The sequence below is a fragment of the Calliphora vicina genome, chromosome 1 (assembly GCF_958450345.1).
Source record: "Calliphora vicina chromosome 1, idCalVici1.1, whole genome shotgun sequence".
Lineage (NCBI taxonomy): Eukaryota > Metazoa > Arthropoda > Insecta > Diptera > Calliphoridae > Calliphora > Calliphora vicina.
Window position 1 is genome coordinate 108,994,271 of NC_088780.1, and position 26,724 is coordinate 109,020,994.

Below are 26,724 nucleotides of genomic sequence, written 5' to 3' on the forward strand. Positions count from 1 at the left end.
ATTGTACAAGTAATAAAAATAAAATTAAATCTTATTTGCAATTTTTGCCACAGACTGTTGGTAATACAATATTTAGATAAACATATTTAATAAATAAATCTACATAATTTATAAACTACTAATTACTAGAAAAACATAATGTTGAGTACATAATTGTTTAATATTTATAATAATTGCATTGTGTGTATTTAAAAACTTTAGTTCTGTTATTGTATCATTAATTAATTGTGTGTATATTGTGAGTTGATTAGTTATTTATGTATAGTTTAGTATATTTTAATATGCTATGGTAATAATAATTGTTATAATTTCATTAATACATAATATTACTCCATTTATTGTGTTTAGTAGGCCTTTAGTTTACAAAGCAATTAATTTGGTTTTACAATTTGACTCCTGCCACATTTCCTCCAATTGCAGTTTGTTACTAGCGCCACGCTCGGGCGGAGAATTTTCAGCTGAAGCCGTAGTGGGTGTTAAAACGCCAGACTGAAATGGTTTAATAATAAAATTCATGTAATAATGATTTAGTTGTTAGTTTAGTTTTATTTTTCTTGAATTTACCTTGGTGGCAATTTTTCTAGGATCCAAATTCATGCCAATATTTTGTACTCCTTTGGCTATTTTTGTTAGAGGACTTGTCATTGATTTGAATTGATTTAATTTGCTGCTATTAATGGGTAATTTTAAATCTTTTGGCGATATTGATCTATAATTTAGATACGTAAAGGGAATATTGGATATTTTTTAGGAAGTTTTGTTTAGTTACCAAAAAAGAAAGAACAATAAATGAGGAGTTTGGTTTTATAATTTTGTTTTATTATTTAAAATTCTATAAAGAACACATTGATAAATAAGTTTTGAATACAATACATTTGTAGACAACAAACATGTGTGCATTTAAAGCTTTCGGTGCATAAATAATACATTTACTATTTATTTATATGGTTTAAGTGTTTAAATAAAACAATACTTAAAAAATCAAAAAGTTACATATTTAAAAGAAATTTAACTAAAATCATGGCTATTACAAATACATTTCTTTTGTAAATATGAAATTTGTTAAGATATTTTGGAAGTTATTTTTAACAACTTCCAAACTAATTTCAGATAAAAATGAGGAGTACATATTTCATAGCTAATTATTTTGTTTCTACGTATTTATTTAATAATTTGGTAAAACATTATAAGATAATTCACTTTTGATTCAATGAACAGGACGAACCATCACCCTATGTTAAATTAATTGTTTTCCACATTTATTTGGAATTTGTTTTTTTTCTACTTGGTTTGGGTATAGCAAAAGAAATAATCACTAAGGATTCTCAAAGAGGAAGATAATTGATAACAACTGGAGAACTGTAAAGAAAACATTCTAGTAAAGTGAAGGAACAATCACTTTTGAGATTTACTTTACTGAACAAAGCGTTAAAGGTTAAATCCGAAGTCGATTGAACTTACATAAGTGTTTGCGCGAGATTTTCGTCCACTTTTGTTGGCTGCGAAATTCCACTTAGTTCGGAATTCTTCTTTAGTTGGCACAGCCATTCCTGTATTTTTTAATAATCCTTTAATAATTGACCAATATTCCCTAATATCGAGACATATATGAGCTTTACAAAATTTAATCCATTACCCTGTTTGAAATTCTAATACAAAGTGTTAACCATTTATTGATTTTACACGCGACTATCGAGATGACCACCTCTTCTTTTTTACAGTTGGACATAATTGAATTTTTTCGCTTTCGGACTTATGGATACATTTAATTTGTGACTTATGGTGACCTAAATCTCTGTATGGCAAAGCATGAAGCTTTTTTATGGATCGTACCTATGCGATACTGACACAATCTGTTGAAGCTGTCCTGAGGTACAGTAGCCCTTGAATGTCGCTTATAATGTCGAGATATGACTGATTTATTTTATTAGTCTATTGCATGATTACATTTAGCATGTTTTCATGGGAAACTTCTGTATTCGCTAGAACCTTGTGTGTATAGGTTGCATCCTTTTGGTAATAACTACATTAAATTAATTATACTATCTTTAACAACGTTAGAATCTATTATCGCTTCCTTTTTTATGTAACTTTGTTGGATGTACTTTACTGGTTTTTAGCGAGTAAATATTGTTTTCACCAAATTATGCTTGTTGTTTTCACATTATAAAACAATTCTACAAAAGCACTATGTGTAATCTTATTTAAATACGAAACGTATTCCTTCTTCGAGGAAATATTTATCTACATACAATAAAAAAAGATTTTCGTCTCCAATTAAAAGTTTAAATTTGTTTTATTTTTGAGCTTTATAACTCTCAGGTTAGATCTAAAAATCGAATAGAGCCTAATCAAAACCATTAAATATTCACACAATTTCGATTTCTGTTTTCAAGAAAGACACAACTGTTGAATTATTTATTTTCTAAAGTTCTTTTTTTAAAAGGTACATAACCTAGACCTTTAAAAAGGCCATTTTATAGTATTTTCTCTTTAATAAATAGGACATATTTTTAAAAAGGTACATTTTTCAAAAACGAACTTGTAACAAAGTTGCAGACAAATCATTTTATAATCCCTACCTAAAACTTTAACAAATTTCATATAAACAATAAAAAACTAAAATAGTTTGTATACAATAAAATCATCGTTTTTTTACATTAATAATTTTTACAAAATAAAAAACATCACATACAAAATAAATACTAATGAAAAATTGCAATATAATTAACATAAAATAAAAAATAAAAAACATCTTACAAACAACTACAAAGAAGAAGTAGTACATTTATAATACTAATAAAGAAATCATATATGTATGAGGTATATCAATAATAAATTGTTTTCGAGTAAAAATTAACATTTGTAACATTAATAAGTATAGAACAATACGCAAGCCACCATTACAGTACATACGAATTATTATTATTACAACTAAGTATGTTTTGTCTGTTGCACAATACAATCACAATTATGTATAAAATACCGACCTTTGTTGCATAGCGTCTGCTGTAAAATTACCCCCATCATCCTGCACACAAATTTGAGGATTTGGTGTTATGGGCCTTACCAGCGGTGCATTCTCCAAGAGACCCGTGGGAAATGTCACATTATTTGCCACCGACGATATAGAAATGGACGAAACATCTTCCAAATGTTTGGCATGGTTGTCTTTATCGCCAAATTGTTGCATACCAGCAGATGTGGGTGACTGTTGAGTTGCCGCGGCAGCCTCTTGAGCATTACCCATGACAATACCCACCGAGGGTAGGAAATTATTTTCATTATTAAAATTAACCTTTTCCGCTGCTGTTATAGCAGATATGGCCAATTCAGTGTCGGAATCAATTTCTGGTTCATAGATACTGCTGTCATTCTCCTCCGAATCTGAACCACTTGAGTATTTGGGTTGTCGGCCAACGGTAAACATGGGTTTCTCTGTTGCCTCAATGGCCTTATCAATAGAAGTTTGTGATTGACGCATTACTTGAGGATTTATTTGAGCTGTTTTATTAGAGGATGTAGGTGAGGTGCGTTTTGAGTTGTAGGCCGATGATGAGGCGGATGCACTTTGTTTGGATTTATTAGGATTTAGGGACTGACCCAGTTTGGAAAATTGACCGGCGACATTCGAAAATGCCTTTGAACTTATTTGCATTAATTGAGATTCGGACAGATTGCGTGGCAAGCCTTGCTGTAGTTTTAAAAAATACAAGAGATTAATTAAAAAAAGTTAAAATTTTATGTAGAAATTAAAAAATAGCTTAATGAAAACTTATTTCTATCATTTATAACTAGAGTAAATGCCTTGCAAAATTTACCTTTGGCACCTCCAGTAAAGGATTTTTGCTTTTACGCCTTTGCAAATTACCGCCTGTGGTAAATCTGACATCTTCTCGACCCACATTATCCAAAGCAATACGGAACATTTCCACAATAGACTGCATAGATTCTAAATGAAAACTCGACATTAAAACCAATTATTCCAAATTAATCCATTTAAATTCCACCTACCAGATATTTCCTCCGGAGTTTTTATAGGATAAGCTGTATTATTAAAGAATCGTATATTAGCCGATCTAAACATATGGAAATAACCATCAGCACCCTCTAAAGTATAATTAATTCTTATACATAGCATGGCCGGAGAAGACCCTTGAAAGATTTTCGTTTGTTGATACATGCCCAATTCAATTTGGGTAACATTTTGCAGCAACACCTTCTCAAAACGCACAATTTTATCTAAATGTGAATCGTATTCAGCCACTATATAACTTTCATCGGTTAACAAAAGTATAGTATCGACTTCAGTTTCATTTATGTCACCAGAACTAAATAAAAAATAATTTATTAATGGAAATTAAAAAAAAAAAATCAAACTAAACTAACTTAGGATCGGCATCTATAAGACCCCAAGCACCCACTGGATATTGAGCTGAGCCCAACAATAGTTTACGGCAATCCTCCACAAGCAATTTTGCGTGTTCGGCGCCCTCTGAAGCATCGCTGTCGTCTGGGACCGCTTGGCCCCCCAAGGCGTTTAAAGATTCGGGGGTAACCGGATTGCCCAACATTAAATCAATAGTGGCCTGACGATAGCTGTCCTTAAAACGAGCCAGGTAATAACTAAAAGTAAACACAAATATTAATATGTATAATAATCCCAGTCAAGCGGCAGCAATGACTAATAAATAAACAAACAAAATAAGTGTAAAACATTTTAGTAATAAATAAAAATACTCAAAATAAATCAACAGAAGTAAAGCAAGAAAATATACCTTTTAAAAAAAGAAACAAAACATAAATAAATTAAACGCATTAAATAATAATTTCGTTAAAACAAATTGTTGAAAATATTTATTGTCAATGGAATTATGGTTTAGTGGTTATTTTCCGTTCAACCTGGTATAAATAATATTTTCCAACAAATGTATTTCTGGCTGTAAAACACCAGCATAAAAGTAGCCACGTGTTGGGGCTGGTGTTGAAGGACACAAAATCAGTAGCATGGTTCTCAACACCTCATCCTCTTTCAATTGTTGGGCATCATTGAGTTGACCCTGCATTAAATCAATCATGCACTGACGAAAAGTATCAGCAAAATTTTGTATGAAAAAACTACGAAGAGAGAAAGAGGATTGTTTGTATTTTGTTTTTGTTTTTTTTTAGAAAGAGCATGAGACAAAGATGTTATATTTTGCCAGTTTCCAAAAATGTATGATAGTTAACTTATTTATTGATGATTATTGTTAGTAGTAGGACTTTAATAAAAGTATGAGTGATTAAGTTGTGAGAAATTGTTTTCAAATGAAATTTTGAACATTTTTGAGAAATCAAGTTCTGATTATACTCCAACTCAAATTTGAGACAAATCATATAAATATGCTTTCCTTGGAAATAGAAATTTTCCAATGATATTTAGAGCCTGTTGATGTTTTTAGTTTATTCCACTTAATTTTTTTTTTACATTGGTTCTATGTTCTTGACTAGTTTTCAAACAGATTCTATAATTGAAAACAAAAAACAATAACAAATTCTCAACTGGTTCCAAGCATGACAATTTCAAACAAAGATAGCTAGTGAATGATCTAGATCTAGAAACTGCTTCCAAAAACATAATTCCGAGAGTGACAATTTCGAGTTAAAATCATTGATTCAAGAAATGGTGTCAGAACCATTCCAAATCGTTCCGCAACGATTATCTAGAAAGAGTATTAGCTATATGCATGCGACAAGTTGTGGAAATAATAGATTTCTTTCTCGGTACGTACATTAGAATGGCTCCTATTATTTTTTGTTAATTTCAATTTAATAATAAACCACCAATTATTTGTTTAATGACTTAAGGGTTAAATGATTTTAAACTTGTTTGAAAGCCATTAAAACTAGCTGTCCTGATGTAAAGAAGATATTACACGTCCGAGTTTTGGTGTTTGCTGTAAATCTGACAGCTAGGCAGAATGACAATTATGCGTGGTATTTCCATAATTTTTTTAATTGCAGCTAGATTTGACAAATTTGATGCCCTGATATCTGGATTTATTTAATATAACGAAGTTATGTTTATCTATTCTTTATCTCTACAAGGGAATCTTTTTAGGTCTTCACTGACGATGATAGTGATAAGGATCTTTTATACAACCGGTACAATTACACAGCGTTCAAGCTGGTTCTGGAAATTTCACTCACTGCCACTCACTGCCATGACAGTGTTTTGCTTTCGTATGTCAATATCATTGCTTTCTGTATACTGATCTTATCTTAAAAGATAAGATGGTTTCTTGAGACTTAACAATAACAAATAAACAAATCAGCTGTTGTCAAATATTTCACCTGATTATTGTCTGTTCCGAACACTAAGTAAAGTGAGGTTCCTAATTTCCCGGACAAAAATCGATTTTTTATATAAAAACTCACAATATCTAAATTTGCTAATAACTTGGCCAATAAGCGTTTAATCAAGAAAAAGAGCTCGGTCTGTGATCACTCATATTTAATGACCAAAAATCGATTTTTTTATATAAAAATTCACAATATCTAAATTCGCTAATAACTTGGCCAATAAGCGTTTAATCAAGGAAAGGAGCTCGATCTATGATCACTCATATTTCAGAACAAAAATCGATTTTTTATATAAAAACTCAAAATATCTAAATTCGCTAATAACTTGGCCAATAAGCGTTTAATCAAGAAAAGGAGCTCGATATGTGATCACTCATATTTCTGAACAAAAATCGATTTTTTATATAAAAACTCAAATTATATAAATTCGTTAATAACTTGGCGAATAAGCGTTTAATCAAGAACAGGAGCTCGATCCGTGATCACTCATATTTCTGAACAAAAATCGTTTTTTTATATAAAAACTCAAAATATTTAATTTCCCTAATAACTTGGCCAATAAGCGTTTAATCAAGAAAAGGTGCTCGATCTGTGATCACTCATATTTCAGAACAAAAATCGTTTTTTTATATAAAAACTCAAATTATCTAAATTAATTATTATCAAATTAATCAAGAAAAGGAGCTCGATCTGTGATCACTCATATTTCTGACCAAAAATCGATTTTTTATATAAAAACTCAAAATATATAAATTCGCTAATAACTTGGCCAATAAGCGTTTAATCAAGAAAAGGAGCTCGATCTGTGATCACTCATATTTCTGAACAAAAATCGTTTTTTTATATAAAAACTCAAAATATTTAATTTCCCTAATAACTTGGCCAATAAGCGTTTAATCAAGAAAAGGAGCTCGATCTGTGATCACTCATATTTCTGAACAAAAATCGATTTTTTATATAAAAACTCAAAATATATAAATTCGTTAATAACTTGGCCAATAAGCGTTTAATCAAGAAAAGGAGCTCGATCTGTGATCACTCATATTTCTGAACAAAAATCGTTTTTTTATATAAAAACTCAAAATATTTAATTTCCCTAATAACTTGGCCAATAAGCGTTTAATCAAGAAAAGGAGCTCGATCTGTGATCACTCATATTTCTGAACAAAAATCGATTTTTTATATAAAAACTCAAATTATAAAAATTCGTTAATAACTTGGCGAATAAGCGTTTAATCAAGGAGCTCGATCTGTGATCACTCATATTTCTGACCAAAAACCGATTTTGTATATAAAAACTCAAAATATATAAATTCGCTAATAACTTGGCCAATAAGCGTTTAATCAAGAAAAGGAGCTCGATCGGTGATCACTCATATTTCAGATATATGTACATTGATTTACATGTTGTTCTGTTTGTTGCAAGACTTAGGTTTTTGACAACAGACTTAGGTTCTTTATTCTATGACCATAAGATTCATTGTATATATTTTAAAATCAAATGTAAATCAAACATAACCCAATATGAATAAAAACAAGTAAGAGTGCTATATTCGGCTATGCCGAATCTTATATACCCTTCACCTTTGTTGTGGATGCATTATTATTTTTTATAATTAGTACCTATATAGGTATGTATGTACATTGCCCACTTTCAGCTTACAGCATCCTAAATTTATCAAGAACACAAAAAACAACAACAACGCCAAACGAAACAGAACACCAAAAGAAAAAACAAAAACAAAATACGCAAGGCAATGAAACCAACACACATCCAAACATACGTTTAATTGTATAAAAAACAACAACAACGCCAAAAGAAACAAAACACAACAGAAAAACAAAATACTCAAAGCATGCACATTCAAACATACGATTTGTTGATTTTTTGTCAAAAAAACCAACACACAACCATACAAAAGTTTAGTTGTATAAAAAACAAGTAAGAGTGCTATATTCGGCTGTGCCGAATCTTATATACCCTTCACCAAATTATACTTCAAACTTTTAAATATTTTTAGGTAAACAAAATTTAAATTTTTTTTCCATTTTTTTAATTTTTTGGAAAAAAATTTTTTTCGATTGTTATTTTAATTTTTTTTTTTTTAAATTTAAAATTTTTTTTTTTTAAATTTAAAAAAAAAATTTTTTTTCAAATTTTTTTTTAAATTAAAAAAAATTGTTTTTTTAAAATTTTTTTTTAAATTTTAAAAAAAATATTTTTTGTTTTTTAAATTTTTTTTTTTTTTTAAATTCGGGTTAAAATTTTTTTCCCGATTTTGACCCATTGTAGGTCCAACTTAATATGGTCTTATATACGTAGTTGCAAATGTCTTTGAAATATCTATCATTAGATATCCATATTGTCTATATTAATGTCTTAGTAATCCAGATATAGGTAAAAAATAGGTCAAAAATCGAGGTTGTCTTGGTTTTTTCCTCATATCTCAGCCATTTGTGGACCGATTTTGCTGATTTTAAATAGCAAAATTCTCGAAAGCATGTCTGACAGAATTATTGAAGATTTGGATCCCGAAGATATCTGGGGTCTTCAGAAAACTGATTTCAACAGACAGACAGACAGACGGACAGACAGACAGACAGACAGACAGACGGACATGGCTTAATCGACTCCGCTATCTATAAGGATCCAGAATATATATACTTTATAGGGTCGGAAATGAAAAATGTAGAAATTACAAACGGAATGACAAACTTATATATACCCTTCTCACGAAGCTGAAGGGTATAATTATCATTCAACAATGTTTTTTTTTTTTTTTAATTTTAACTATTTTTACCAATTTCAAACCGCTTCTCACAAATTCACAAATCGAACACAAGTTTTTTTTTAATTTGACAGGACAACGTCTGTCGGGTCAGCTAGTGTTAATATAAAAAATATTGTCTCAGGCATATATATAGATATATAATATGCCTGAGATCTGATAAACCGAGTTTTAGGCCTAGGCGTCTAGGTTCAAGAAACTGGTTACATTTTATCTTTAACCTAGTACGAAATTGTCGTAGGCGTAAAACACATATTGCAACCGCGATAAGTGTTTGAAAATCATATTAACAATTTTCATATGAAAACAATTTCTTCAACAATTATTTTCAAAAAAAAGTTAGAAAAAGCATGCTATAAAAAAACTGAAAGTCGTATTAGTAGAATAATTAGAAATGGTAAAGATAATTCCTTCCATATTTTTACAATAGTAAAAAAAATCATAGAATTAAGCATTGGCAAAGTATTTTCAACAATTATTACCCTAAACGAAAACAACAAGTTAAATACATATCAAAACTAAAAGCAAAAAAAAAATAACACAACCAACAAATAAACAAACAATAATACATAAATACACACCGATTAGCTGAGTTCATGCCATCCTTCATCATACCACTAATTTTACGTTCTCCCGTGCGAGTGTAATCACCCTGACAAAAAAAAATATATTATTAATAGACGGCAGTGATTACAATAAACATACCTTTAAAGCATTTGTACCCGCATACTGACGACTTATAATATCGCCATTATTGGCCCATAATACCATAAATGGGGTTTTCAACTGTTCTGGTATGGGTGAATAGGGGGGAGATAGGCCCAATTTAACTAGTTGTGATTCTAAAACTGCTTTGCCTATAGCAGTTTGCACTACATTTGTGCGATCTAAACAATCCATACAATTAACACGAAACACTGACTTTTGATTACAGATAACTCCACGTTGATCACGCCAATGAAAACCCATGGCACCAGCTTCTGGTGCTAGGGCTTCTACAAGGGTAGAGACATTTTCAAAGTGCATACCACGACAATAATCATGAAAATCAAAGGTCACATAGACGACACGATCGTTATTGTATTTCAAGACATGTTTGGCATAAGCATCACCTATAAGTTTCTCTTTGCCACTCTGCTCCACAAGATTAACAATGCACACGCCTTCGTAAATATCGATTTCCTTAACGAAATGAATTTCAAAGGCGTCCTGGGTTTCAGTTTCACCTAAAACAGGTTTTATTATGAAAATTTTAATTTTAGTTTATTAATATTTCACTTACCCCTATCCAAACGTGGTGGTGGCCTATATTTGTAGCCCGGCTGTGACCAAAATATTGGCACCGAGCCTCTTACTTGTGTAAAAGCCAATTGATGATGGCGGAATGAGAGTATTTGTTCTGTTTCTACATAATTGGCACAATTTCCTTTGTCATCAACTCCGCGTCGCTTATAACGGGTACCAGCACGATGCCTGGACCTTCTAGAGACCAACGCCAAAGTAAAACATTCATTGCCTATAACACAAGGCTCCACCTGAACAAATCCTTGTATGATGGGCAAAATCCAGGTTTTATCCTTCCATGTAAAAATATTTAGAAAAATTATAAAATTATTACAAACAAATTGATCTTGAGTCTTGCGATTTTGATCACATTCGGTAAACACATACTCTTTAGAGCATTGGTAGGCAAATAGAGGCATTTAATTTGTGGGCTTTTTTGGGTAAAAAATAAAATATAAACAACAACATCAAGCAACTGAATGAAATGTGTGTATTTTCATGATCTTACAAAAAAAATTAAATTAATCGTTAAAATAATAAAAATGTAAATGTCCAATAAATTCCACAACACAATTATGAAAAAAATTCCCCGGGAGATTTTTCCCTTTTCGTTTTTTTTTAACATTGAATTTGAATAGGAAAAATGAGAAAAGGGAAAATTTTTTCATAATTGGGCTGTATGTGTTTACCGAATATGATGAAAATCCGAAAATCTAAGGTCAGAAACTTGTGTTTTCTCTGTGTTCGTTGGTGTAATTTATGATATTTAATAATGATACTCACATTTAGTGCCATAATATCCTTGATCATGTGCATATTCCAAAAGAATCTCTCATCTGGTGTCTGTTGATCCGTTGAGCCCACGGGCAAATGTCTTTGTAAATTATTTGAGATGTCATGATCAAAACAAAAATAAAAACTATCCGTATCATCGAATATTTTATGCAACTCCTCCGTTATACGTTTGCCAATGCGTGATGGATCTCGTATACCCACCGATGATTTGACTTGATTAGAGGCCAAGGCAGCCGCTTGTTGTGTAGTATTCTTAATAGTATTGCCAGCACTTTTAACAGCACCCCAGGTTTTATTCATCAACTGATTGCCCTCGAATAGCTTGGGCCTCGCAGCAGTTGTCAAATTAGCATTGGAATTAAGGTTAGCATTTATGGAGGATGAAGTTGAAGAGTTTCTCGAGTGCGTGGGTGTGGTATTGGAACTGCTAGCATGTCGAGTGCAAGTGGGTAATGCAGCATCGGGTTCATCCAAACTTAATAAACAGATGGATTTAATTTTATAAACTAAATGTGGTGGATATAAAACACCAATGGGAGTGGCCTCTTTAACTATCACTAGATGTGGTTCATAGACATTGGGCAACGAGATGACACCTACTATGCCCTGTGTTATGCCAATACATTCAATGTCATCCACCGAAGACAGATCCCAACCTAGAATGATTGTGAACAAATAAAGAAATGGACATGAATTATTGATTATTTGTTTAACAGTTCCTAATTACAAGTTTATTGTGTATTGTTTATATTTTCCGCGCTGCAGGTGTTGAACATGTTTATCCTTGTGAAACAGTTAATTGGTTTTGACACGCAAATTATGGGAAACCTAAAGGTTATCATACATACAATTGAAATCCATTAAAACTTTCTGTTTTATTGACACCATTTAAAAACCACTATAAACACATTCTGTCTCAAATGAAATATTGAACTAGATTTTTTGTGAATGTCCTTTTTTTATAAACATGTTCTAGTAGTTTAAATAAATATTAAAAGCAGTTATATATATGTTTACAAATATATTAAAAAGCAAATATTCACTTTTCATTTCCCTCAACCCGCCTTCCTTCATAAATACAAAAAAAAAAAGTTTAAGTACGTGCTGTTTGGTTGTAGTCGCCTGGCATTTACCAAACAACAAACTAATTTTATATATGAATAAAATACATGAACTCTCTAGTAGTTGTATACTAGCCATCAAGGATATAAAAAGTCATCTCAAAAGTGGGTTATTTTAGTTTTATGAGGGAAAAAATCGACTTTTTCGTTTAAGTGGCAAACATAAACTTACAATGTGAATGATGATGATGATGGATTAAATATTAAATTTGCAATCAAAGTAAGGACATTTTTGATTTTATTATATACTATATGCAAAATATAAATATAACCAATACATATGTAAGTATATTTATTAGCAGAGTAAATGTGCAGTTTCCACTAACAGATAGTGGAAATTTTTGTCGGAAAATGTTGGTGCTTGTGATTTATTACCAATGGAATAATTCGATTAAATGCATAGATTTCTTCGTCGCAACCAAAACTATTTGTGACAAAAACAGAAAATGTTAACCCTCTAATGCTTAAGCATGCCCCCAAGACACTCATCGCAAAAAATTCATTTCAAAAACTCTTGTACTTAAATATTTTAAAAAGCTTTCAAATTTTTTGAAATGAACAAACAGTTATTTATTTATTTAAATTATATTTTACAAATAAATTTACAAAATATAAGTAAAAAAAATTTAAAAATAAAAAATGTTTGAAATTTTAAGTCTTTCCCTTGAAGAAATTTTTGGTCGCTTAGTGGGATGCTAGTTGGATATCTATCAAAATAAATGTTTTGTATTCAAAAAAACTGCATTTTAATAATATTTTATATTTTTAAATAACAGTTTTCAACTTTTTAAACTTTTTTTTATTGTTCCCCTTTGAATTTTGTATTACTTACATATAAAAATACACAATATTTGTAATCCAATAATTTCTAGTAAAAATAAAGAAATATATAATCCGTATTCGAAACCGGTTTTTTAAAAAATGAAAATTTTCGAATATATTTTTTGAGCAAAATTAACGTGTTTCGCAAATAAAAGTTTTCTGCAAAGTATTCAAAAAAAACTTTTGTGTAGAAGTGTAATAACGTGATTTGGCCTTTATTTAGTCGGATAATCAAAGTTAAAATTTCATGTACATATTTTGATGTGTCTAATTCTTACAAGGGTGCTGAATTCACACGATACCCTTAGACTGTGTTTTTCGTGATTTTAATAGTTCAGGATCATTTGGACCCCAAGTGTTATTAAGGGTTAATTTCCATTTTTTTTACTGTTAATGTAAATACTAGACTTCATGTTATATTTTTCTTAAGTTTCATTAAATTGGCCCAAAAATATATAATATTTCGCTATCTCTTCATGAAAAATTCCAAATATTGAACAATTTGACCTTTGACACTCAAGATTTAAGACTTATCGTATTCCGATTTAAGTAAAACATTCAGACTATATTTAAATTGACCTGGACTATAATATTCTGAATTGGTTTTACTTAAAAATCATAACAGTAAGGAAATTCAGCTCATTCACCAAAATATGGCCAACAAATTAGTTTTTCTCGAAAATCGCAAAATTTAAATCGCAGGTACGGAAAAACTGGAGGTATTGACATACCTTTTTCACATTTTTATACCCTATTATGTTGTGAATAAATCCCCATGTGATTATCAAAAAATTCTGAAATTTGTCTAACAACATTTTTAAAAATTTGAAATTGGAGTTTTGAAACTGCCGTTAAAAAAATTAATTCTAAGGGACACTCTAATGTACATATGTACAAATTGACTCTTGACACCGTTTAATATATGGATAGTATTTTGTACTACTTAATAAAATTGCTTTAAGAAACAATATTAACCAGCAAAAACTTTAGTAACAATTGAAACAGTAATAGCTTTATGTATGCTTTACTTTTTAACAGTATTTGCATTATCTTATATTAAATCTTTAACAAATTTATCTTCTAACTTTTATTATATTAAAATAAAATTCAAATAATTGACAGCCCTAATAAATAGTATATATAAACAAATATATATCTAAGGTCCTTTCCGCTATATATTTAAGACATCACAGTGTAATAGTTTCAAATTATCAAGTTTTCATATCTATGAAACTCATTTTATTTTTCTCATTGGCCATCCAACATTTTCTTATTTCCTGTTTGATTATAAAAAACAATATTTAATAATAATGCAAGTTATGAACTCTATTAACCCGGTATAACAATACACACACTAAATATTAATATATTATTTCCTTTTTTTGTTTACTCGCTTTTTCGCCTCGAAGGATTACTGCCATATGTTTCTTGAATCAAAACACAAAATGCATTAGAGAGTAGAAGGAAAGGAGGTCATACACAACAACTTAAATTTGAAATTATAGTTTATTAATAGCAATAAATTGTTAATGCGTAAATAGAGACATTAATTTTATAAAAACAAAAAGATACTAAAAATAGTTACATATATAAAAATCATTGGCATTAAATAAAAACTGAGAATATATGCACTTAAGTAATTATCTCTGATTGACACGTAAAAAAGCAATACAATTTATACCAAATAATTAATGACACCCCCTGTTGAACCGTTTATAAAAAACACAAAAAAAATATTATCTTGTTTGGTTAATCGTAGTAGTACATACAACTAATTGCTTAATATTGGCAAAGAATTGTAAGAAAACTAATCTGATATATTTAAATCAATTGGGAGGATCTTCAGATATCGTTCTGCAAGAATTTACCTAGTTCCTTAATTGATTGAAATAATAGTTGTGGAATTTCCGTTTTGGTACCAGTTCATTATAGTGGAACTAGTTTTAGCTTTTCACTTTATAATGAAATAATAATCTAATAAATTTAAATAGGCCTATAAAGTCGTGACAAACTTGAGTCCATCATAATCATTCCCGTTATAATAGCTAGAAAGAAAGGGTTTTAGATTTAGTGTACAAATAAATCAGTACCCCCTCAACCGTATTGAGGTCTTAAGCAAACTTCCAGATGCAAGAACAAAGGCATGTATTAAAAAGTCGTTAAATGTAAGACTCAATATCCTGGCAAGCAATCCGAATAAACTGTGACCTGTGATCGCCGCAACTAAAATCCACAGCAAAACCCGAGGTGTGTTCGTCGTAGCAATAGATCGACGAAAATTATATTCAGACCATATTGCCCTTTTCGTCCTACAAGTAGTCTCTATGGACCATCTTGTTTTTGCATATTCGTATAGTCAGTCAAGAATTGTACTCTTGCACCATGGAATTTTACCTACAGGGACTGTCTACTACTTTCAACAAATTCACATACATATTTTGAAAAGCACACCTAATTCAATTATAATTTTTAGCTTACGTTTTAAATTATTGAACTTAAAATAATTCAATACATATCACGCAATCTCTAAATATAATAAAATAAATATATTTTGTAACCAGCTCATTGATGGTGATCAACAATAGCTGTTAAAAACATAAAGAGCAAGAGTTGAATATGCGGCTATGTCGAATCTTCTATAACTTCACTTTAGTCTACACTAAAAGAAAATTAAAATTCAGATTATTTCGATGAATAACAAGGTTGGCTACCGATTCTTAACTGTTACGGTAATTTCTATTACTTCGGTAACAGGATCCAGTCTTTGGGAAGAAGCTTCTTAAATTGACTTCTCAAAATAAATACATTTTATAGTTCTCAAACAAACGCATTGACAAACTTAACTAACACTCATAGTGAAAGGTATAGAAATAAGTGACTAAAAATGCGTCATATTTTTTTTTATCAGAAGGACAAAAATAAAATTTCTATAAAAACTATAAACTCAAAAGCAATATGTAGAACACAAAGAATGGAATGAATATATTGTCTTAAGTTTTTCTAAATGACGAATATAAAAAATTTGCGTGTAATTTACTTTAGAGTTTTTACCATCACAAATGACTGCATTTATTTTGGCTTTAAGCCAATTTCAACAAATCAATACTCTCATATATAAATATTGTAAGCTTTTTTTAATTTTGCTATACTTTTTAATTACTTAATATGTTGTTAACTTAAAATTTTAATGAAGCTTTAATGGCATTTCTTTCGCAATCCCTTATCTATTGCATTAATTTTAATTATTATTATTAACATGTATTTTTTGTTAGAAATGTTTGTTTGTTTTTTGTTTTATTAAAAAAAGAGTGATAAAAGATAAGAAATATTAACAAGTAAGAATGTTATTTGCGACTGTGCCCAATCATGTGTACCAAACATCAATATGTATGTATGGTGGGTAGTTTCAATATGTATGGGGGTAGGCCTCTCCTTATAGTCCAGACCAAGCCCGTCCGACTACTATTTATTTCGATCGATGCAGAACGCGTATCTGAAATTGGTTTGATTCGTTCGTGGCCTCAAAAGATGATCAGTTGTTTGCATTTTTAAATTATACACTCAAACAATAAAATTGAAAAATTTTAACAAAATCAACAATTTTATAAAACAATCTTAAATTTAACAAAAAATAGAAAATTTAAAAAAAAAATCCTGAATTTTACAAAAATCAACAATTCGCCAAATTTACAACAAATGGAATTTTTCCAAAGAATCAAACATATTTTAAAATTCCAAAATTTTTTAAAACTTCAAAATTTTATTAAAAAATATAAAATTTAATTTTTAAAAAATCTAAAAATAAAAAATTCCACAATTTAAATTGAAAGATATTTCAAAATTTTTATACTTTTTCGAACCATCTCAGAAGTAATTCATATTCATCGAAAATCCCGGGATTTTTCGGGATTTCCCGAATCCCGGGATTTGTGAAAAACAATACCTAAAACAATAGCATACTTATAATATGTACTAATATAAAACAAGTAAACCCCATTTTCTCAATATCTGGTTATTTTTTATCGTGACGATAAACTGACAGTTCTCATACAAAAAAAAATGTTAATTGGAGGTTTATCGTTACGAAAAGCGATAACCAGATATTGAGAAAATGGGGGTAAGAGTGTTATATTCTGTGGCGAATCTTGTATACCCACCATCAATATCTAGTTTTGGCCCTCTATGGAGACTTGAATCAGTATTTATGAATGAATGACTTGTATCGAAATTTATGTTAATATCGTTATATATATGTATTAGAGTGACAGCCGATTTTTTTTTTTTAGATTTCAAAGAGTGCCGGGTGGAATATTGTGACACTAGGCCCAAATGTTAAGTGCTGAAAATTTGAGCCAAATCGGGCAACGATTTCTGGACGCGCATCGAGGTCAAAGTTCAGATATATGCAAAATTTTACTGTTAATATGGAATAAATAGGTGAAACGCGTTAACTTTCTGCATTGTTTTCTAGAAATGTGTAGATTTATTTATATTAATGAATATTACATTAAAAAAAATTTTTGGAAATTAACCCTGTATCTCCTTTGGTTCAAAATGACCCAAAAACTGTATTATCGCCAAAATTAGAGAAAAATGCAAATTTTTCAGTTTTTGAAAAAATTTTGCTACTAAATAAATACTTTTGCAATTGAATGCAAAAAAATCGAAATATGTACGTAATTATCGTTGTAATGAGATATAAATGACAAAATTTTATTAAAAAATTTCAAAGTTATTACAAATTCGCCAGACCATTAACGTGTTTCAGGCCAATTGAACAAAAAATTTAGGAAAAAAATTAAGATATTTCGAGAAAACTTAAAATAAAAGCTCATTTTTACTTAAAATATATCCATATTTACTTGTATATGAGTTTTTGTCTTCGTAGGATACCGTTAACCTATTCGCAGGTAAGGCCAAAAAAAATAATTTTTTTTAACGGCTGTTTCAAAACTCCATTTTCAAATTTTTAAAAATTTTGCTAAACAAATTTCAGATTTTTTCGATCATCACATTGGGGTTTATTGAGATCAAAATAGGGAATAAAAATATGAAAAAATTATATCAATACCTCTTACAGTTTTTCCGTACCTGCGATTTAAATTTTGCGTTTTTCAAGAAAAACTAATTTTTTGTCCATATTTAGGCGAATGAGTCCAATTTCCATACTGTTATAAATTTTAAGTAAAACCAATTCACAATATTATAGTCCTTGTAATTTTAAATATGTTCTGAAAGTTTTACTAAAATCGGAAAACGATAACCTTTAAATCGTGAAGGTCAAAAGTCAAATTTTTCAATATTTGGAATTTCTAATGAAAAGATAGCGAAATGTTATATATTTTTGGGCCGATTTTAATGCAACTTAAGGAAAATATAACATAAAGTCCAGAATTTAAAATAACAGCACAAAAATGGAAATTAACCCTTAGCAGCACTTGGGGTTCAAATTACCCTCAACTTTTAAAATCACGAAAAACACAACCATTTTGACCCCAAGTCCTCTTTTTTTTTTTTTTTTTTTTTTTAACGTTTATTTATTTATCGAATCTGCCTTACTTAGGCCTGACAATAAGTAATAAAATCTTATAACTAAAATTAAAACTAAATGCTCTCTGACGGGAGCGTTGATGTTCATAAGGGCCACATCTTAGCGGGGTGGTAGATCGGCTCTACGAAGCCTTGATCTTGTTTGGGTCTGTGTGAGATGTCTTGCAAGCGGGTTCGGGTGGTTCCACAATTTCATGATGTATTTCTCACGGACATTCTTGAATTCGTCTTTAACCAACGGTACTTGTAGGTCTCTATGGATGTTCTCATTTCTTATGTACCAAGGTGCACCTGTCATTATCCTAAGAATTCTCGATTGGGCCCTCTGTATAAGTTCAATACTGGAATTACTGGCCGTTCCCCACAATTGGATTCCATATGTCCAGATTGGTTTTAAAACACATTTATACAGGATGACTTTATAGTCAAGGCTTAATTTTGATTGGTGATTGAGTAACCAGTGAAGGCTAGATGCTCTTAACTTCATGTGAAGTCTCTTGGCTTCTATATGACGACGCCAAGTAAGTCGTCTATCCAAGTGAATACCAAGGTATGTAACAGTATCTGTCTGTGGAATGTTTATGTTATTTAGTGTGATAGGTGGACAATCACCCCTTCTGAGAGTAAATGTGATGTGTTTACTTTTGAGTTCATTTACTCGTATTCTCCAGTTATTCAACCATATCTCCACGAGTCTCAGATAATTTGCCAATTTCGTAGAAGCTACCTGCGGATCTGCATGTGAGCTAAGTATTGCCGTATCATCAGCGAAAGTTGATATGGTAAGTCTATCACACACAGGCAAGTCAGAAGTATATATCAAATAAAGTGTTGGTCCGAGAACACTTCCCTGTGGAACACCAGCTCTAATTTCATAATTTCCTGTTACATAATCGCAATATTTCACTCTAAAAACTCGGTCTGATATGTATGACTCCAGCAATCGATGCGTACTTGGTGGCAGTAGACACTTAATTTTGTGAATCAACCCCTTATGCCACACCTTGTCGAAGGCCTGGGCGATGTCCAAAAAGATAGCACAGCAGTATTTTTTATTTTCAAAAGATTTTCTGATCTCTCCAGTCAATCGATTAACTTGTTCAATGGTTCCATGTTGTTCACGAAAACCAAATTGATGAACTGGGATAATATTTTGGTTATTTAAGTATGGAATAATTTTACATTGCAATACTTTCTCAAATAACTTTGATATGCATGGCAGTAGACTTATAGGTCTGTATGAAGACGGCATTGTTAAATCTTTTCCTGGTTTAGGTATCATTATGATCTGAGCAATTTTCCAATTAGTTGGGAAAACGCCTAGTCTAATGATCGCAGAAAACAATACAGATAGCACGATTATAGCTATATTCGGTAGGTTTTTAATCATGGATGGCGTAATTTTGTCATATCCTGGAGATTTTTTTGTATTTGTGTTATTTTTGATAACTTTTCGAACGTCCTCGGGACTTACTCTGATATGATCATCCGCTGTCTCGTGAACAGGAGGATTTTCCAGTACAAAATCATTGTTGGGTGGATTTGGCTTAAATACATTACGTAGGTGCTCGGCAAAAATTAATGCTTTGTCCTTATCATTTCTTGCCCAATTACCGTCAGATTTTCTCAACGGAGTTTTTCCCTCTACCGGTGGTTTGATGTTACGTGTGGCTTTCCAAAGAGAAAAGTTCGTATGTGTAGTATTCGTCAAACTCTCAATGTATCTTTCGTTTCTGCGATCCTCTTCTAAACAAAGGGCTCTCTTCAGTCTTCTAGTAGCGATGGACAGCCTCTGCTTTGCAGCAGGTGATCTATTTTGTTGCCATTCTCTTCTAAGCTTTCTCTTTTCGAGAAGCAATCGTTCAATATCTGAATTGGAAATATGCATTTTTGGCTTTCTAGAGATCTCGATCCTTGAATGATCCAGAGCCGAAATAATTAATGACGTGAAGTCATTGACGCATTCGTTTATCTCTCCCTCACACTGTATATTTGGATTTGTGTGGATATGGCTACTGATAAACTTTCTGTATTTAAGCCAATTTGTTTTGTAAAACGGAATATTTTCAGGAGATTTTGGTATATTTTTCCCATAATAGGTGACTATTACGGGTGAATGGTCGGAAGATAAATCAAAAGATATTTCCGTAGATATTGAATTTCGATCTACATTTCTGGATATGGCAAAGTCTATAAGGTCAGGAATTTTCCTAGGATCAGTAGGCCAGTATGTTGGTTGGCCAGGGGATATGACATCCAGGCAATTCCTACTGTCAACTAGGGCTTTGTAGAGCTGTCTTCCTCTAGGGTTAATTAGCCGTGAACCCCAGTATGTGTGTTTCGCATTGTAATCACCACATGCCAGGAAACGATCTCCTAGAGTTTCAAAGAATTCTTCAAATTTGTCCTTAGTCATCGAAAATCGTGGGGGGCAATATATGGAACTCACTGTAAGATTTCCAAATGAACATTCCAGTCGTATGGAAGTTGCTTGCATATATTCTTTTGAAAAGTCCTCTTAAAGGTTAAAATCCATTTTTGCACTGTTGTTGTAAATGCTAGACACCAATATATATTTTCCTCAAGTTTCATGAAAATCGGCCCAAAAATATATAACATTTCGCTATCTCTCCATGAAAAATTCCAAATATTGAAAAATTTGACCTTTGACCTTCACGATTCAAAGGTTATCGTTTTCCGATTTTAGTAAAACTTTCAGAACATATTTAAAATTACAAGGAATATAATATTATGAATAGGTTTTACTTAAAATTTATAACAGTAAGGAAATTGGACTCATTCGCCTAAATATGGACAAAAAATTAGTTTTTCTTGAAAAACCCAAAATTTAAATCGCAGGTACGGAAAAACTGTAAGAGGTATTGCATAATTTTTTCATATTTTTATTCCATATTTTGATCTCAATAAACCCCGATGTGATGATCGAAAAAATCTGAAATTTGTTTAACAAAATTTTTAAAAATTTGAAAATGGAGTTTTGAAACAGCCGTTAAAAAAAATTATTTTTTTTGGCCTTACCTGCGAATAGGTTAACGATATCCTAGGAAGACAAAAACTCATATACAAGTAAATATGGACATATTTTAAGTAAAAATGAGCTTTTATTTTAATTTTTCTCGAAATATCTTAATTTTTTTCCTAAATTTTTTGTTCAATTGGCCTGAAACACGTTAATGGTCTGGCGAATTTGTAATAACTTTGAAATTTTTTAATCAAATTTTGTCATTTATATCTCATTACAACGATAATTACGTACATATTTCGATTCTTTTACATTCAATTGCAAAAGTATTTATTTAGTAGCAAAATTTTTTCAAAAACTGAAAAATTTGCATTTTTCTCTAATTTTGGCGATAATACAGTTTTTGGGTCATTTTGAACCAAAGGAGATACAGGGCTAATTTTCAAAATTTTTTTTTTAATGTAATATTCATTAATATAAATAAATCTACACATTTCTAGAAAACAATGCAGAAAGTTAACGAGTTTCACCTATTTATTCCATATTAACAGTAAAATTTTGCATATATCTGAACTTTGACCTCGATGCGCGTCCAGAAATCGTTGCCCGATTTGGCTCAAATTTTCAGCACTTAACATTTAGGCCTAGTGTCACAATATTCCACCCGGCACTCTTCAAAATTTTAACAAAAATTTTTTTCCATACAACTGATTGTCACTCTAATATGTATATACAAATTATTTATTGACAATAAAATATTTTCTGATATAGAGGTTATATTATTATGGACTGGTCCTCACAAAAGTTGGTAGACAATTATGAATGTTAAAGTCATTTTCTGAAGGGGACCATGTATGTGGACTAGGGACAAATGTAGCCCGGTTTCCGCATTACTTTACACTATAAATTCTAGTACTAAATTCTAGTACAGACAGACGGAAATTTTTTGTTATAAAATAAAACAATACTTTTATATTTTATTTTAAATTTTCAGTTTTGTTATGGATTTCTCATTCTTATAAAGTTCAGAATAGGGTATGAATATGAATAAGAATATGAAATATTTTCTGTGTCAAATACATATTAATTCAATGCATTAGTTTTAGCTTTGTTATATTTTTACTTAGTGTATTAACGAAACAAATAGTTTTAAATGTTGAACTTGATGTTTTTTGAAACATCCCGAAAAATCCTGAAATTCCGGGATTTACATTTCTAAAATCCCGAATCCCGGGATTTGTAAAACCCATTTCCGTTTGGCATCCCTAATACCTTCTAAATAAATAATGTTGAGTTTTTACAGTACATCCTAGCAAAAACTTGTTAATGAGTTGCAATGACTGAACTGCTTACTTTTCAATGACTACTTCATACTACCTGCATTACATATAAGTAGTTTAGTGATGGCTGTCATATAATCCGATGCATAAGTACTTGTTTATGAGCTGATTTACCAAATTCAGAATTATTTCATAAAAAAACGCTTTTAACGTTTTATTGATTAAATTTTTGTTGATTAAAATCTAATACAAATTGATGCCTTCTTGAAAACTCTCAAATATGAATGAGATGAAAAATAATATTTTGTATGTTATACTTATTTAACTCCCTATTTGTAAGCGAACGTGGTAATGACTTATTTAACTCTCTATTTATAAGCGAAGGTGATAAGTACTTGCCTCCAATGACTTCACCGTGTTAAAATGCCAATATATAAGTGGTGAAGAGTAGTCATATTAAAATTTTAACTCATTACTTTTCAATGTAAGTTTTTGCTGGGATGTCTCACAATTTTTTTTTATAATTTTTGTAACTGCTAATTTATTAATTGAATTTATATCACAGATATACTTTAGTTTCAAACAGCATTTACATTGTTTACTAGCGTGCTTTTTAGGCTAAACAGTTTTTAAGGATGAATTTAGTTCGATCTCATTCACTAAAAATTTTAAATTACCTATTAAGAAATACGTACAGTATTGGCCATAACTAAAGCACCCCCTCAATGAATTTTTTTCATATGGTATTTTTTTGTATAAAATCAAAGTTTTAAATATCTATTATGTATTATTTTCATTTGTTAATATGTTTAGTATTGATAAACAAATACTTTCAAAGTTAACCTTTCTATAAGAGGTAACTTAAAATCAAAAAAATATTTTAAGGTAAAAAATGAAACGGACGAAACTAAAGCACCCCTTCAAGGATATACTGTAAAAAAAAAATTAGTTAATTTTTTGTTGCAAATCCTTTGTTTTGGATGGCACAAGAACATCTCTTGGCATAGAAGATAATATGTTTTTTGGCGTTTTTCGATATTCCTTCCCAAGCTATTTTAACTGCATGAAATAAATCGTGAAAATTTCCGATCCTTATTTCAACAATTTTCACGATTTATTTTCATATTAACAATGTGCCACAAGTTCTCAATAGGATTGAGATCGGGAGATTGACCAGGCCAATGAAGAACTAGAATCTTATTGCTGTGTAGCCAAGTTTTACAAACTTTGGAGGGGTGCTTAGGATCGTTATACTGTTGTAAGCTCCCTATGGCATCTCTTCACTGGCATAAGGCAACATTACAGCTTTCAATACATCACGGTACATAAACCGATCCATAATCCAATAAATTTTATGATTTGGCCCAATTCCTTGACCAGAAAAGACACCCCAGACCATTACATTGCCTCTTCCATGTTTAGTTGTTCCTTTGCAATACTTAGGATTCAGTCTTTCTCCTTTTGGTCTGCGTACACGCCTTATTCCATCGGAACTTTTTAAGTTGTATTTGGATTAATCAGTGAACAGTACTGTCTTCCATTTTTGGACACTCTAGTCGATGTGCGCTTTGGCAAACTCCAGTCTAGCTTTCTTGTTCTTAGCTGATATAATGGGTTTTTTTGCTGGTCGTCAACTGAATAATCCGACTTGTACTGCTCTTCAACGGATTGTTCTTTCGCTAACGCATAAGCTTAAACTTGTTCATACATGACTAGATTATGCTATAGGATATTTTTGAATTGCTCCTTTGATCAAGTAATCATAATATCGTGTTTTTTTTGCGGACGTCCTCCAGAATGCACCGTTGATATGCGACCATTCTGCAAAACTTTGAAATGAGCCTGAAAAAACCTGATCTGTTAATTGAAAATTATTTACTCAATTCATGTCGTCATAAACCCGTCTTCCAGTCTTCAATAACTTTAATTTTAAATTCACTGGAGTTCTTTTTCCATGCCTTTGTTTTTATTAAAATAAACTGTATAAAACTTAAATTTTGCACACTACGTCTTCCTATATTTTTATCTTTTGGAATTTTTAAGTCCATTCATGTGATTCCCGATAACTCACATTGCAAATATGCAGTACCGAGTCAAATTTTTAAACATCTTATAAGAGGGTGCTTTTGTTTTGTCCATTGCGTTTTGAGTTTTTATATGATTTATCATTTTAAATTAATTTTAAATAAAATTATCTTTTACTAAATGAATATTAAATGAACATTAACAATATTAGTTAATAAATTATATACAAAATACATCCCAAAAAAGCCGTTTTTATCAAAAAAATTATGATTTGAAAAAATCCATTGAGGGGGTGCTTTAGTTATGGCCAATACTGTATGTACATTATTTTAATTTTAGGACTTTGTTCTTTGCAAGCTCCTTATATTTCTAAGATAAGTATCTTCAAAAAGTATAATATGAAGCTCATAATCATACTATTTTGCTTAATCATTACTCATATGTATTTAAATGTTTAACAAGAGAATAAATGCAAACAAACAAAAAATAATTATTTAATTTGCAATTTATTGTTTTATTAAATTGTTTCCTATGGAGAGAGATAAAGAAATTCATAAAATTATTACGAACAAAAACATTTTAAAACTTTTGCATATAAATATATACGAATAACAAGTTTAACAAATATAAACAACACGTTCTGTAAATGACAACCCCCACCCCAAACCAACAACAACCCATTGGGGCGAAAAGCAAAAAGTAAACAAAAAAAATCACAGATTATACACTTGACATTGTAAGAGAACTAGAAGTGGGGGGATACAAAAAAGATCAAATACATATAGAAATAAAAAAACAAACAAAAGAAAACCATAACTGGACCCAATATAAAAAAAAAATATTACTCTTACCGCCCCAAGGGACTGAAAAAGAGAGTGCGACAGAGCTGAGTGTGTTAACAAAGAGTATATTGATTAAATAACCAGAAATGAAAACACAACAGCTGTAGGGCAACTAATTTAAAATTGTGTGTTTATGCATTTGAGCAATTTAATAAATTTCATGACAAAAGCACTAATAACTTATAAATAAAAGATTCCCTCAATAGTCTTTAAACCAGACAGAACGTTTGTTAACGCCTTCCAAATCAATTAATTAAAATAAAAGTGAAAGAACTTAAAAACAAATAAACATTTATTATTGATGGCTTCACAAACACGTAGCAACACTACATTTAACTTCCCTTTAATAGTTCCCAAGTAGTATTCCCTCAACCTACTCAACAAGCACATACAATCTGACTCATTTGCACAAAAAACTATCATGGGAAAAAGTTTAGACTTTTTGATTAATATTTTATAACACTTTTGTTGTTTATACAAATTTTTATTTATTATAAATGTCAATGCTCTTGTAAATTGTTTGCCATCCCTTTGGTAGTGCATCATTACAATTCATTCATTTTCCTGTGGGTAGGAATTTCTTTTGTTTTACCTGCTTTAATTGTAAATTCCGATGTTGTTCGATTCCACCATAAACTTTTTTCACGCTTTACAAATATGTAAAAATTATCTGTTTGAAATACTTCCATTTTCGTTGTGTTATTTCGTAATATTTCTTAATTTTATTAACAATTTTTCACAATTGTTTCTTTTTTTCACAGACCAACTAAAATTTTTGCATTATTTTTTCTCTTACACCTTCTTTACACAGCGAATGACATTTTACGAATAAAGAAAAAAACACCACGAATTCTGAGAAAGCAAAATGTTGCAATGAGTAAACATGAAGAG

At 30.4% G+C, this 26,724-nt stretch overlaps 1 protein-coding gene across 3 annotated transcripts; it reads right to left on the reverse strand.

Moving 5' to 3' along the window:
- Positions 1-167: 167 nt before the first annotated feature.
- sp3 (spermathreecae) lies at positions 168-26,667 on the reverse strand. Of its 3 annotated transcripts, XM_065515474.1 has the most exons (12): positions 26,426-26,666; positions 11,199-11,866; positions 10,414-10,708; positions 9,837-10,357; positions 9,713-9,783; positions 4,903-5,118; positions 4,390-4,626; positions 4,015-4,331; positions 3,822-3,952; positions 2,991-3,694; positions 565-709; positions 168-489 (listed from the first exon to the last, which is right to left on the reverse strand). In XM_065515474.1, exons 1-12 carry the CDS (start codon positions 26,520-26,522, stop codon positions 361-363), a joined length of 3,531 nt encoding a protein of 1,176 aa, XP_065371546.1. In that variant the 5' UTR covers positions 26,523-26,666; the 3' UTR covers positions 168-360. The 3 variants fall into 3 exon arrangements, with proteins under 3 accessions (XP_065371546.1, XP_065371544.1, XP_065371545.1); XM_065515472.1 differs by lacking the exon at positions 4,903-5,118; XM_065515473.1 differs by lacking the exons at positions 168-489; positions 565-709; positions 2,991-3,694; ... (1 more) ...; positions 4,015-4,331; positions 4,390-4,626 and having other exon boundaries at positions 4,830-5,118; positions 26,426-26,667.
- Between the last annotated feature and the right edge of the window lie 57 nt (positions 26,668-26,724).

Bases quoted from the DNA above. Each gene is read 5' to 3' on its own strand.
- sp3 (XM_065515474.1), bottom strand. From the start codon at position 26,522: ATGGAAGTATTTCAAACAGATAATTTTTACATATTTGTAAAGCGTGAA. The intron at 10,709-11,198 runs GTGAGTATCATT...TTTACATGGAAG, and splicing joins AGGATATTATGGCACTAAAT to GATAAAACCTGGATTTTGCC. The intron at 10,358-10,413 runs GTAAGTGAAATA...AACCTGTTTTAG, and splicing joins ACCACCACGTTTGGATAGGG to GTGAAACTGAAACCCAGGAC.